General features: G+C 37.2%; 1 protein-coding gene across 1 annotated transcript in view; it reads left to right on the top strand.

Annotated features, from left to right (window-relative positions):
* The window catches only part of CFAP47 (cilia and flagella associated protein 47), a 545,688-nt gene that overhangs the window by 242,004 nt on the left and 288,017 nt on the right, over positions 1-15,667 (top strand). Inside the window, exons 37-38 of the mRNA XM_053202225.1 lie at positions 576-710; positions 9,144-9,259. Coding sequence (XP_053058200.1) covers positions 576-710; positions 9,144-9,259 — 251 coding nt within the window. The remainder of the gene's footprint in view (positions 1-575; positions 711-9,143; positions 9,260-15,667) is intronic.

Genomic DNA, 15,667 nt, shown 5'->3' on the forward strand with positions numbered 1-15,667 from the left:
TGATTTAAATTACACTTCTTTAACAAACAAACCCCCTACTTCCCTAGACACCTGCACTGTAGTTCTTTGCCTTACTGATGGAATATATCATTTTCTGCACCCCAAACATAACCTTTATAAACTCCAAGCATTCTTCAGGGCCATCTCATGGGCTACCTATTCCCTTAAACTTTATGCTTGAAACTCTTGCCTTCTTTTACCTCAGTAGTTGGTCTACTTCTCAGTTTTCTTTTACTGCTATATATGGTACTTTAAATCAGGGATGGTGTCTTAGTCACATTAGTAGTTCTAGTGCATGATATTTTCATGACCTCTGACTAGCTTTTGTGGAGGCTTTGAGGCTGTGAGGTCATTGTTATACTTAGAACACATCTAATTCATCTCTTAACACCTAGGTCAAGCTCTTCTGATTCACAGCAATAATCTGTTTACTGTGTTTACAATTCAGTGTCATTGTCAACTAGTAACATTTTAAAATGTTTTAAAGTATTACAATAATTGATATAGTGCTTTAGCTCTTTTTCTATATTTTATCTGTATATCCTCTAATTTATATTTCACTTCTTTGAAACTAGGCCACTGACATCTGTGATCCTAACCCAATCCTGATGCTCATGCTTTGTGTCTACATGTATGAAAGGCTCCCTACGTATCTCCCCAAGAAGGTGGTGCCCTTTTATTGTACTCTACATGACACTGTGCTAAGACAGGTAAGGATATATTTGGGGCCAAAATATGTGGAGTTAAACACTTCCCAGGGGTTTTAGTAATTTCTTTTGCAACCCAAAATTAATACAAGTATCGATATGATGTGATAAGCCTTAGCTAATGTTGCTCCTCTTAAGCCAAAGGTATACCAGAGTGAAAGGGACAATTTTTGCTTAATAGTAATCACCACCTGCAATGAAATGATGACTCTAATTCATTTGGTGAATGGGGTTTGCGGAGATGGAAAATGAAAGGTACTTTGAAGGGCAAATTTTCCCAGGATACGTGGGACACATTTCATGTACAAGGGGACTGACACCATAAGTGAAAATTTGTGTTCTGAATGTACTTAGCGTTCCTTAAGGGAGTTTACAGACCCAGATGGATTTTGTTCAAATGAGGATATAGAGAGGAAAATACTAAAGTGCTCCTGACAAGGGCCACCTAATTCCCACTGAAGGATGTTATGTGTGTGGGAGCTGCTAAATGTTTAACAGTGAATTTTTTACTTTGCATAAAAAAGTCAAAAATGAAATCTGAAGTCCTGTGATAATACAAACCTATGTAAATATGTACATATTTATCAAGTGTTCTCTTTGAGAAATACCTTGTCAAGTATCATTGACCTTTGTTTTTCAAGCTATTTGTTTCATATTTACACTTGTGAAATATCTTCTAGGATACAATTTTTTTTAAGTTTTATTTATTTATTTTGAGGGTGGAGGGGCAGAGAGAGAGAGAAAGAGAGAATCCCAAGTGGGCTCCACACTGTCAGCTCAGAACCCGATGCAGGTCTCGAACTCACAAACCATGACATCTTGACCTGAGCCGAAATCAAGACATGGACACTCAAATGACCAAGCCACGTGGGCACCCCTAGGATACAATTTTAAATAGCTTATATTTATATAAGATTGTCCCTTCTACTGGTGTTCATAAAATCTTCAACCAGATTTATAGGTCTCTTCTTATTCCTTTCTGAGGACACTATGCACTGATAAAGTCTTATTCTGTACAAAAATTACTTTACCTCTTTGGTCAGATCATGTTTATTCCTTTTTTTCAGGCTGTTTTATGTCGTTCTCTTCATATTTAGTTGGGAGGGTGTAATTTTATATTTTTGATACAAAACTTGTCTGTATTTGGTCGTTAGAAGATATGTCTTGGTGATTTTGGGTTTGTAAGTGCAACCTCTGAAAAAACTAGGTAGCCTCTGTGACGGTACGAGTGATAGTTGGCAAGGACTCAGATAAAAATCCGGAAACACTCAGGTTCTTTTTTTTTTTTTTTAATTTTTTTTTTCAACGTTTATTTATTTTTGGGACAGAGAGAGACAGAGCATGAACGGGGGAGGAGCAGAGAGAGAGGGAGACACAGAAACGGAAACAGGCTCCAGGCTCTGAGCCATCAGCCCAGAGCCTGACGCGGGGCTCGAACTCACGGACCGCGAGATCATGACCTGGCTGAAGTCGGACGCTTAACCGACTGCGCCACCCAGGCGCACCGTCAGGTTCTTGTCTCAAAGTGTAAAGGGCTCAGATTGGGGTAAGGAAAGCCCCTTCTGATTTTTTGTTAGTAAACAATGAGATAAAATTCCTTTTCACAATTTTTTTTTTCTTTTTTGGTCAGGAAAAGAAGACATACAACTCTTTAGAGCATTTTTTCAACAGTATTTACTCTGATAATTCCTTCACTGCAATGACTTTCAAAACCTAGAGCTATAATTATATTGGAGAGGTCTTTTGACTTCAAAATAAAATTTCTAAAGAGTTAGAAATGTTTTGATTAAGCCTGAAGAAGCTAGGAGGAGTCTGAATTAGATTAAGCAGTGATTTATTACTGTTAGGTATTATTACCAGTTCTCTAATTCTGTCCATGTGTTTTTATTTCTTTATGCCTTTTATGTGCCACTATTTTTAAAAACTAGTTAATACCACAAGGTAACGTTTAAACATAAATTTGAATTATGTTAAAAATCAAATTAATGCATATTAAGATAGAAACATTTCTTTCCACCTTTAGCTCTTTACTAGAAATAATGTTCATATCTTAAGATTATAGATTAAATTGGGGTCCCTGGGTAGCTCAGTCATTTAAGCATTGGACCTCAGCTGAGTCATGATCTCACCATTTGTGGGTTCGAGCACCACATCAGGCTCTGTGCTGACAGCTCAGAGCCTGGAGCCTGCTTCAGATTGTGTGTCTCCCTTTGTCTCTCTGCCCCTCCCCTGCTAATACTCTGTGTCTCCCCCTCTCAAAAATAAACATTAAAAAAAGACAAAAATGAAATTATGCAAATATAACTTATTTTTCACGTATGTACAGTATGTCTTGAAGATAACAAAAATTAAATATAAATGCAAAAAAACTGTCAGTTACAGCTAGCTTTAATTTTAAATTTCATTTAAGAAAATCACTGATTTGAGGGGTGCCTGGGTGGCTCAGTCGGTTAAGCATCTGACTTCAGCTCAGGTCATGATCTCACAGTTCACAAGTTTGAGCCTGGCATTGGGCTCTGTGCTGACAGCTCAGATCCTGGAGCCTATTTCAGATTCTGTGTCTCCTTCTCTCTATGCCCCTCCTCCGCTCATTCTCTCTCTCTCTCTCTCCCTCTCTCTCTCTCTCTCTCTCTCTCTCTCAAAAATGAATAAACATTAAAAAAAAATTAAAAAAGGAAGAAAATCACTGATTTGGAAATTGCTGAGAACGTTTGACATAGTTTGCCCCTATGCATCAACTCCAAAAAAGAACAATCTCAAGAAATTACTACTATAATTGAAAATCTATTTCTCTAACTTTATGTCACTAATAGAAACATAGAATCCTGGAACCAGTAAAAAATACAGGGATCAGTGAAAAGAAAATGTAGAGTGCAGTGATTTTCTGAGACATTTTTTAATGCATTTGAACTTTTTTCCCACCTTTTTGAAACAAAATTTACACAGAAGCACAGCAGTTGAAGGTAAGTATTAATTAGTGAAACATAAGCTTTTCTTACAAAAAGTGAAAAAGAGGAATGGAGGCTCCCAAGCTTTCTTCCCTTCCCTTGAACAACTTTCCCTTATCCCCATTTACCATTTAACCACCCCTGCATGGAATCCTAGGTGGCGTGATATCACCTGACTGGCGTGAGGTGATATCTGAGTGTGGTTTTGATTTGTATTTCCCTGATGAGGAACGACGTTGAGCATCTTTTCATGTGCCTGTTGGCCATCCGGATGTCTTCTTTAGAGAAGTGTCTATTCATGTTTTCTGCCCATTTCTTCACTGGGTTATTTGTTTTTCGGGTGTGGAGTTTGGTGAGCTCTTTACAGATTTTGGAGACTAGCCCTTTGTCCGATATGTCATTTGCAAATATCTTTTCCCATTCCGTTGGTTGCCTTTTAGTTTTGTTGGTTGTTTCCTTTGCTGTACAGAAGCTTTTTATCTTCATAAGGTCCAAGTAGTTCATTTTTTCTTTTAATTCCCTTGCCTTTGGGGATGTGTCAAGTAAGACATTGCTGCGGCTGAGGTCAGAAAGGTCTTTTCCTGCTTTCTCCTCTAAGGTTTTGATGGTTTCCTGTCTCACATTCAGGTCCTTTATCCATTTTGAGTTTGTTTTTGTGAATGGTGTGAGAAAGTGGTCTAGTTTCAATCTTCTGCATGTTGCTGTCCAGTTCTCCCAGCACCATTTGTTAAAGAGACTGTCTTTTTTTCCATTGGATAGTCTTTCCTGCTTTGTCAGAGATAAGTTGGCCATATGTTTGTGGGTCTACTTCTGGGGTTTCTATTTTATTCCACTGGTCTGTGTGTCTATTTTTTTGCCAATACCATGCTGTCTTGATGATTCCAGCTTTGTAGTAGAGGCTAAAGTCTGGGACTGTGATGCCTCCTGCTTTGGTCCTCTTCTTCAAAATTACTTTGGCTATTCGGAGCCTTTTGTGGTTCCATATGAATTTTAGGATTGCTTGTTCTAGTTTTGAGAAGAATGCTGGTGCAATTTTGATTGGGATTGCATTGAATGTGTAGATAGCTTTGGGTAGTATTGACATTTTGACAATATTTATTCTTCTAATCCATGAGCACGGAATGTTTTTCCATTTCTTTATATCTTCTTCAATTTCCTTCATAAGGTTTCTATACTTTTCAGCATACAGATCTTTTACATCCTTGGTTAGGTTTATTCCTAGGTATTTTATGCTTCTTGGTGCAATTGTGACTGGGATCACTTTCTTTACTTGTCTTTCTGTTGCTTCATTATTAGTGTATAAGAATGCAACTGATTTCTGTACATTGATTTTGTATCCTGCAACTTTGCTGAATTCATGTATCAGTTCTAGCAGACTTTTGGTGGAGTCTATCGGGTTTTCCATGTATAATATCATGTCAGCTGCAAAAAGTGAAAGCTTAACTTCATCTTTGCCAATTTTGATGCCTTTGATTTCCTTTTGTTGTATGATTGCTGATGCTAGCACTTCCAATACTATGTTAAACAACAGCGGTGAGAGTGGGCATCCCTGTCGTGTTCCTGATCTCAGGGAAAAAGCTCTCAGTTTTTCCGCATTGAGGATGATGTTAGCTGTGGGCTTTTCATAAATGGCTTTTATGATCTTTAAGTATGTTCCTTCTATCCCGACTTTCTCGAGGGTTTTTATTAAGAAAGTTGCTGAATTTTGTCAAAGGCCTTTTCTGCATCGATTGACAGGATCATATGCTTCTTATCTTTTCTTTTATTAATATGATGTATCACATTGATTGATTTGGGAATGTTGAACCAGCCCTGCATCCCAGGAATGTATCCGGCTTGATCATGGTGAATAATTCTTTTTATATGCTGTTGAATTCGATTTGCTTGTATCTTATTGAGAATTTTTGCATTAATATTCATCAGGGATATTGGCCTGTAGTTTTTTTTTTTTTACTGGGTCTCTGTCTGGTTTAGGAATCAAAGTAATACTGGCTTCATAGAATGAGTCTGAAAGTTTTCCTTCCCTTTCTATGTTTTGGAATAGCTTGCGAAGGATAGGTATTCTCTCTGCTTTAAACGTCTGGTAGAACTCCCCTGGGAAGCCATCTGGTCCTGGACTCTTGTTTGTTGGGAGATTTTTGATGACTGATTCAATTTCTTCGCTGGTTATGGGTCTGTTGAAGTTTTCTATTTCCTCCTGATTGAGTTTTGGAAGCGTGTGGGTGTTTAGGAATTTGTCCATTTCTTCCAGGTTGTCCAGTTTGTTGGCATATAATTTTTCATAGTATTCCCTGATAATTGTTTGTATCTCTGAGGGATTGGTTGTAATAATTCCATTTTCATTCATGATTTTATCTATTTGGGTCATCTCCCTTTTTTTTTTGAGAAGCCTGGCTAGAGGTTTCTCAATTCTGTTTATGTTTTCAAAAAACCAACTCTTAGTTTCGTTGATCTGCTCTACAGTTTTTTTTAGATTCTATATTGTTTATTTCTGCTCTGATCTTTATTATTTCTCTTCTTCTGCTGGGTTTAGGGTGTCTTTCCTGTTCTGCTTCTATTTCCTTTAGGTGTGCTGTTAGATTTTGCATTTGGGATTTTTCTTGTTTCTTGAGATAGGCCTGCATTGCAATGTATTTTCCCCTCAGGACTGCCTTCGCTGCATCCAAAGGGTTTGGATTGTTATATTTTCATTTTCATTTGTTTCCATATATTTTTAAATTTCTTTTCTAATTGCCTGGTTGACCCCTTCATTCTTTAGTAGGGTGTTCTTTAACCTCCATGCTTTTGGATGTTTTCCAGACTTTTTCCTGTGGTTGATTTAAAGCTTCATAGCATTGTGGTCTGAAAGTATGCATGGTATGGTCTCAATTCTTATATACTTATGAAGTGCTATTTTGTGACCCAGTATGTGATCTGTCTTGGAGAATGTTCCATGTGCCCTCAAGAAGAAAGTATATTCTGTTGCTTTGGGATGCAGAGTTCTAAATATATCTGTCAAGTCCATCTGATCCAATGTATCCTTCAGGGCCCTTGTTTCTTTATTGACCGTGTGTCTAGATGATCTATCCATTGTTGTAAGGGGAGTGTTAAAGTCCCCTGCAATTACCACATTCTTATCAATGTTTGTTATGAATTGTTTTATATATTTGGGGCTCCTGTATTCAGCACATAGACATTTATAATTGTTAGCTCTTCCTGATGGATAGACCTATAATTATTATATAATGCCCTTCTTCATCTCTTGTTACAGCCTTTAATTGAAAGTCTAGTTTGTCTGATAGAAGTAGGGCTACTCCAGCTTTCTTTTGACTTCCAGTGGCATGATAAATAGTTCTCCATCCCCTCATTCTCAATCTGAAGGTGTCCTCTGGTCTAAAATGAGTCTCTTGTAGACAGCAAATAGATGGGTCTTGTTTTTTTATCCATTTTGATACCGTATTGTTTTTGGTTGGAGCATTTAGTCCATTTACATTCAGTGTTATTATAGAAAGATATGGGTTTAGAGTCATTGTGTTGTCCATAGGTTTCATGCTTGTAGCGATGTCTCTGGTACTTTGTCTCACAGGATCCCCCTTAGCATCTCTTGTAGGGCTGGTTTAGTGGTGACGAATTCCTTCAGTTTTTGTTTGTTTGGGAAGACCTTTATCTCTCCTTCTATTCTAAATGACAGACTTGCTGGATAAAGGATTCTCGGCTGCATATTTTTTCTGTTCATCACATTGAAGATCTCCTGCCATTCCTTTCTGGCCTGCCAACTTTCAGTAGAGAGATTGGTCACGAGTCTTATAGGTCTCCCTTTATATGTGAGGGCACGTTTATCCCTAGCTGCTTTCAGAATTTTCTCTTTATCCTTGTATTTTGCCAGTTTCACTATGATATGTCGTGCAGAAGATCGATTCAAGTTACGTCTGAAGGGAGTTCTCTGTGCCTCTTGGATTTCAGTGCCTTTTTCCTTCTCCAGATCCGGGAACTTCTCAGCTATTATTTCTTCAAGTACAGCTTCAGCACCTTTCCCTCTCTCTTCCTCCTCTGGAATACCAATTATGAGTAGATTATTTCTCTTTAGTGCATCACTTAGTTCTCTAATTTTCCCCTCGTACTCCTGGATTTTTTTATCTCTCTTTTTCTCAGCTTCTTCTTTTTCCAAATTTTATCATCTAATTCACCTATTCTCTCCTCTGCCTTTTCAATCCGAGCTGTGGTCTTCTCCATTTTAATTTGCAACTCATTGATAGCATTTTTAGCTCCTCCTGGCTGTTCCTTAGTCCCTTGATCTCTGTAGCAAGAGATTCTCTGCTGTCCTTTATACTGTTTTCAAGCCCAGCGATTAATTTTATGACTATTCCTCTAAATTCACTTTCTGTTATATTGTTTAAATCCTTTTTGATCAGTTCGTTAGCTGTTGTTATTTCCTGGACGTTTTTCTGAGGGGAATTCTTCCGTTTTGTCATTTTGGATAGTCTCTGGAGTGGTGTGGAACTGCAGGGCACTTCCCCTGTGTTGTCTTGAATAACTTGCGTTGGTGGGCGGGGCCGCAGTGAGATCTGATGTCTGCCCCCAGCCCACCGCTGGGGCCACAGTCAGACTGGTGTGTGCCTTCTCTTCCCCTTCCTAGGGGCGTGATGCACCGTGGGGTGGCGTGGCCCATCTGGGCTACTTGCACACTGCCAGGCTTGTGGTGCTGGGGATCTGACGTATTAGCTGGGGTGGATCGGCAAGGTGTACAGGGGCGGGAGGGGCAGGCTCAGCTCACTTTTCCTTCGGAGATCCGCTTCTGGAGGGGCCCTGCGGCACTGGGAGGGAGTCAAACCCACCAGAGGGATGGACCTGCTGAAGCACAGTGTTGGGTGTTTGTGTGGTGCAAGCAAGTTCCCTGGCAGGAACCAGTTCCCTTTGAGATTTTGGCTGGAGGATTGGCGAGGGAGATGGCGCTGGCAAGCGCCTTCGTTCCCCGCCAAGCTGAGCTCTGTCATCCGGGGCTCAACAACTCTCCCTCCTATAGTCCCCCAGCCCTCCTGCTCTCTGAGCAGAGTTGTTAGCTTATAACCTTCCAGATGTTAAGTCCCGCTTGCTGTCAGAGCACACTCCGTCCAGCCCCTCCGCTTTTGCAAGCCAGTCTCGGGGGCTCTGCTTGGCCAGCGGGCCGCCCCTCCGCCCCAGTTCCCTCCCACCAGCCCATGGAGCGCTCACTGCCTTGCTGCCCTTCCTACCCTCTTCTGTGGGCCTCTTGTCTGCGCTTGGCTCTGGAGACTCCGTTCTGCTAGTCTTCTGGCGGTTTTCTGGGTTATTTAGGCAGGTGTAGGTGGAATCTAAGTGATCAGCAGGACGCTCGCTGAGCGCAGCGTCCTCCCACACCACCATCTTCCCCTAGCTCCACGTTAGGAAAATTTTCATGATTAAAATGTATAACTTGCTTTGATGAAAATAAGTGTTAAATTATATATTTCTAAAGTTCATGATAGTATTTATACTCTCTTCTTCAATATAGATACTACTGAAAAATTCAAGCTTGAAAAACTTGGTGTATAATGCTACAATTGTTGGGAAAGATGCTGCTGACTTCTCCCTTTCCCAAACTGGGAACATTGTGACATTATCTTCAAAGTAAGTGGGGTTTTTTCTTGCTTTTTAAATTTTACTTCACTGAAAATATCAACCCTAGAGATTTAATGTGTATTATAATTTTAAAAGAGTGACCTGGTTTTGTTTTTAACTGGTTTATATGTAATGAAAGATCATCACTCAAACATAGATAAATTATGTATATGTTGCTGAGATTCCTCACCAATTTTGTTAAAATAATTCTAACAACATAAAACAGTTGCTTTTAATATATGCTTTTAGTTTCAGTTTATTTTGCATGCATATAGGCCATAGAGTTTAGACTGTAAGTTGTTTATGTACTGCAGTTCTGTTCCTTGTAAGAAACTCTAACCAGTGTGTGCTAAATTTATATATATATTTATATTTATATTGTTTACTTAAGTATATTTTATATAGATTATATTATGGATAACATTCTATATGGTTCTTTTTATGTTATCTATAGTTGTTTCTGAGTAATGTGCTCATTGCAGAAAATTTAGAAGCTACCAATGTATGAAGAACAAAAAAAGTCAAAGACTGATAATCTTACCTGAAAAACACCTTCAGTGTTGCCATTACTCTCGTTCCCTTCACTGTCATTGTGTTTATATGTATGAATGTGTGTATATGTATGTGTGTGTGTGTGTGTATGCACACACACACACACACACACTTCCAAATCGTAGTGATTTTCTTTAACGTCTCATTTCTATCTGATTCTGTTCTCATAATGCATTTTTGAATGTTTCTACTATTACTCTCCTAGTTTCCGAAATAAAGTACAAATGAATCCCCTAGAATATAGTCTTGAAAAGTTAAATATGAGTATAATATATTACTCTTCCCAGATCAACAAATCCTATTAGATATGTCAACAGTATTAATGATAGCAAATATTCTTATTACAAAATGCAAGGATGATAAGAGACCAGCCATGTTAGTATCACAGGGGTTCACAAATTTAATAACCACTAATTGACTTAAACACCTTGAATTTTAGTCATTGCCTTTGCTTTATTATTTTTTCCCAATGCAAAGTGACAGAGTGTAACTACTAAAGTTAGTTCACCTGGTTATCTTTTTGGTTTTTAACTATACATTAACCCTGAGTTGCTTTTCACATTTTAATCATTATTATTTCTAACATAGCAAACAGAAATAATTAGAAATAAGGGCCATTTTAATTGCTTTTAAAATACCCAGAAACCCAGTTGCAGAAGTGCCCCTGGCTTGTGTCATTAGCCCCTGTTTGTTTTCTTCAGTTACTGCTGCATGCTAAGGAGTATACAATTTATAAATTTTGCATATTCATGATTGGTACTATATCCGGATTGAACTGAATGTGAGGAGAGAATTCTTCACTTACTTGTTTCTATATTATAAACTAAATGACTAGAATAATACTTGTAAAAACAGCCCACCCATTTTCTAAGTCCTACTTCTTACATGTCTGTTATAAAATACAACTGTAGTAATACAAGTTTATTTGAACATTGTCACAGTACCATTTTTCTTCCCTTAGGACTTTGATAATTGAGATCTATTCTCTGCCCTTCAAATAGGTTTACACAAGTGACATGGTTTCAGGTTCCCCCACTTTTTTTTCACTCATAAACCCAATAGACTCTTCCAGTATTTCAAAGCTCTCAGGAAATTCTTCCTAACAGCCACACTAAACTTCTCATATTGTACCTTAAGATTACATTTCAATTAATGAAATTAACACTTATAGTCTTTATTATAAGTTTAAAGCCTGTACATGTTGAAAATTTGTTACAGAAAAGTATAAAGAGGAAACAACCATTACTGAGAACCCCATCAGATAAGCAGAGTTAATTTATCAGTTCATTTCTTTTTGGTCTTTTTATATGCACAAATATGTGTTTATTATAACATATGCCTGGTTAAATATTTACACAATAAACTCATTACATATGTAAATATTAAAATGCTTAATGCTTATTAAACATTTGTATGTACAAAATCTTTATAACATGTACTTTGTGTACCTTTTCATATTTAATCATCCTAATAGCCTAAGTGTCCCCATTTTCCAAAAGAAGACATTGGGCAGAGACATTAAATCATTTGCCCAATTTTCGCTGCTGTTAGATGGTCAAGTGGAGATTCAAAACCAGCCAGTCTAAATGCAGAGTTTGCATTTACTCACTTGACAACAGCACATGTTGTGTATGTGTGTGTGTATACATGTGTGTGTGTGTGTATGTATCACATTCATACAGAGCATTCAATAAAATGTGGCTTTGACTGTTTGTAAGTAATCCTGAAGATCCATGGCAGGTAATTGTATCATGTTTTTGTTTCTCCAGGAGCGCGTTTGTCCAAATACTTCACTTGGGTGAAGCCAACAGGCTACTTCCTATTAACTTCTCAGCACTGTGACTTTTTTTCTCTTTATTCACCATTGCACCATTTATGGTCTATATAAATATAGACATTTATAAATAATAGCTTTGTAAAGTTTTAATACACTCCAAGTGCACATTAACTGGCCATATATTCATGTATACCTGCTCACATATGTAATTACAAATACATCATATTTCCACCATGTTACACCTGTACTTTTGTTTTTGACTTATGTATCTTTTTTTAAATAAAAATCTAACTTATACATGTTTGACAAGTCAAATATGCAGAGGAGTTAAAAATAAAAAACAAGTCCCCCCCCACCTCAAATCTGTTTCCACTTCTTGAGCCTCCTACTTTTCACTCCTTGATTTATGTCTCATTTTAGTTCTTCCCGTGGTTACTTCCATAAATTGAAATAATCCATATTATTTTAGCCAATATATTTGTTATATCAACTTTAGAAATAATGTCTTATGTATAGCTATAATATTAAATGATCTAGTTTGCTTACTTCTCCAGATTTATTGCCCTCCCTACAAACATCACTAGTTTTATCTTCTATTTATTACTTTTCCAAGGAGTAAAAATCTATTATATAAGTGTTTCTTATACCATCAGAATAAAAAGTATCTTTTGACTCCTTTTTTAAGCCGAGAATATTAATAAATTCTAAAGATATGCATATAATCCTTGAAGTCTCTTTCCTTTAAGTACATCTTTCAGAGTACTTTGCGTGTTCCTTTTATTTGGACTGATTGCTTTCCAGACCTACTGAAGAGATGTCAATATTGGACATTTTTATTTTTCTTTGGATAGAAACTAGTACCTTTCCTATGTGCTAACTTATTTACTAAAACCATCCTTATGAAACCTAATAAAATATGGGCGAGGTAAATTTTCCAAGATTTTCCATTTTTAGGCATTTTTTTTTTTTACTACTCTCACACTTGATTTATATTTTGCTTGGCTTATTATTCTAAGTTGAAAAGATTTTTTTTTCCTTATAAGTGTTAAGATAATTGTTCTGCTGCCTCATAGTATTCAATATTTGTGATTAGAAAGTCTACTATAATTCTCTTTCTCAACACCTCTAGAAGTTTCTAGGATCTTCTTTTCTGATTGTGTTCTGATAGTGATCCGGGGTGCATCAAGGAGGGTCTTTTTTAATTCACTGTCTGGGTATATAACGAGTCCTTTAACTATGGAGTTATCTTTCATAAGCACTGGAAAATTCTCTTTGTTTTTTTTCATAATTATTTCCCCTCGTTCTTCACAGTTCTCATTTTCTAACCGTTAACTGTTGAATATTGAACCTGTTGATTGCATCCTTTGTGTATCTTATCACTAGTATTTTTTATCTCATTGTTTTTTCCTCTCTTTATCAACAAGCCTTCTTTTCCAACTGTTTCCTTTGGGGAAGAGAATGGGAGAGAGTGAGAGAAAATGAGAATCTCCTAAATATGTATATTCATGAGTGCTTTCATTTTTATTAAGTGTCTCTATTTCATAGCATCCTGTCCTTAAATGGGGGTTCTGGTATCTTCATAAATGTCTCTGACTTTTATATACTCATCTCTGACCTATATTATTTATCTTCTTTTAGGTCAGTTGTTAATGTTTATTTTGATTTCAGTGTTTCCTATTTGAGGATTTACTCTAATGACTTGTGATACTTGTTCATCCATTTATATGTAATAATATGGCAATATAAAAATATATTGTGGTTCTATATATACACCCAAACCTTTACCGTAGTATGAAGAACATTCTGCTTTTATGCCAGATTGCCCAGCATTCTGCACTGGCCTTGAGGAGAGTGAGGTTATCTGAACCCGATCTTACCCTCCATGTAAGTGGGCATTTCTGGAAATGGCCTCTCCAGGAGTCCACAGGCCAGCTTTGTTTCCTTATCAACCTCTGTTCAGATGCTCATTGATAGCTTCCTCTAACTAGCAGCTTTTAAAAAGATCTCTTTCTTATAATTTTAATGATAATTCTCTTAGATGATAAATCTAGACTTCAGATGCCATTGTGGTCTAGAACCCTGCTGTCATGTCATTTAACAAGTGCTGGACTTTGATACTGGCATGTACAGGTTGTATGATCCAGCCTCATTATTCTTATTTGTAAAAAAGGGATCAGAATATTTAGCCACAGTTTTGTCAGTAATTAATGTAAATATATAGGCAAAACACCTAATACTGTAACTGGAACATATAGGAAGCAATGAGCATTTGCCACCCCGCCACCTAAATTTGAAGTGCTAGTGATTCACAGATGAAAATGTGTCAACACTGCTCACAAGTGATTCAAATCTAGCAGAGTACCCTACAGCAAATACACAATAAGGATAAGGGAGGAAGAGAGAGAGAGAGAGAGAGAGAGAGAGAGAGAGCGCGCGCATGAGAGGGGAGGGGCAGAGAGAGAATCTTAAGCAAGCTCCACACCCAGCTCAGAGCCCAATGTGGGGCTCGATCTCACAACCGTGAGATCATGACCTGAGGTGAAATCATGAGTACGACACTCAACCGGCTGAGCCACCCAGATACCCTGATAATTGTTTTATTCGTGTTGTGTGTATAGAATTAGAGGAAGATGAAAAAAAGTACCTAAGTGGTTTTGGGTTAACCATGGAAGGGTTTCCAGAAGAGATGGTGCTTAATTGTCAATATATATGGAAAATAATTAGTCCCTTTTCTAGATGCTTTTTATTTTGTAGGCATAAATACTGTTATTAGGTGGTTCTTTAAGCATCTTTTTATCTAGACTATGTAAGTTCATAGTCTTTTGTTTTTACAAATAGGGCTCAGAAAAAAACTTGTTTTCTTAAAAAAAAAACTGTAGCATTATCATTATCAGATATTATATAATTATATGTACCACATCCTTAGAGTCTGTCTAAATCACGATTAATAATGGCTCTTTCTGCCAGCTGTGGATTTAAATTCCCAGTGAAATCATTTATATAGAAACAATTAAACAGCTACACCAACATATAAACAAACATGTTTGCTTTTGCATCTAATTTGATGATTAAATTTAGCTATAACCATAGAGTAACTGCATAAACGTGAAAATATACTTTTGGGAAACCATTCAGTTTCTTTTTTTCTTCATTGTGCTCATTGAGCCAAATGAGCATTGACATTGATTGATATGTTATATTTTTCATCTATTCCAAAAGCCAAGTTAAAGTAGCTTACAAAGTATATTTAATATCAAGGATATATTTTTTAACTTTTTTTTTATGTTTATTTTTAAAAGAGAGAGAGAGGAAGACACACAATCCGAATCAGGCTCCAGGCTCTGAGCTGTTAACACAGAGTCCAGTGCGGGGCTCAAACCCACCAACCGCAAGATCATGACCTGAGCCAAAGTTGGACACTTAACTGACTGAGCCACCCAAGCACCCCATTAAGGGTATTTTTTTATGAGAGGGAAGCAATTGGAACAAAAAGAAAATAAGAAGTAAAAAAATTAAGATGAAGGCTATACACATTTTTAAAGACCTAAGACACTTAGCTAACTGGACCAGACATTTGATTCTGAACTTTCTAACACATTCAGGAAGAAATCCTTGTCATTTACATGCCTCAATATGACTACAAAATTTCAAAAGGAACGTCTATACTCAAGACAGGCTCAAATCTTCACTGTCCTAAAACCAGCCATTGACCTCATAAAAAGGATACTATATTTTAAAATGTGTTTCATAAGATTTGAGTATAAGTTCATTTATTGAATGCATGTTAGAATATGGTCATTCTAAAACACCTTTTTTTCTTTTTTGAACAGAAGTCCAATCTGGTAGCAAGTCCTGTCGATTTTACCAAATTTATCTTTTTTTCTTTAATGTTTATTTTAGAAAGAGAGACAGAGACAGAGAAAGACAGTGTGAGAAGGGGAGGGGCAGAAAGAGAGAGGGAGACACAGAATCCAAAGCAGGCTTCAGGCTCTGAGCTGTCAGCACAAAGCCCGATGCGGGGCTTAGACCCATGTGAGAACATGACCTGAGCCAAAGTCAGATGCTTGACAGACTGAGCTGCCCACGTG

Source organism: Acinonyx jubatus, chromosome X, assembly GCF_027475565.1.
Source record: "Acinonyx jubatus isolate Ajub_Pintada_27869175 chromosome X, VMU_Ajub_asm_v1.0, whole genome shotgun sequence".
Lineage (NCBI taxonomy): Eukaryota > Metazoa > Chordata > Mammalia > Carnivora > Felidae > Acinonyx > Acinonyx jubatus.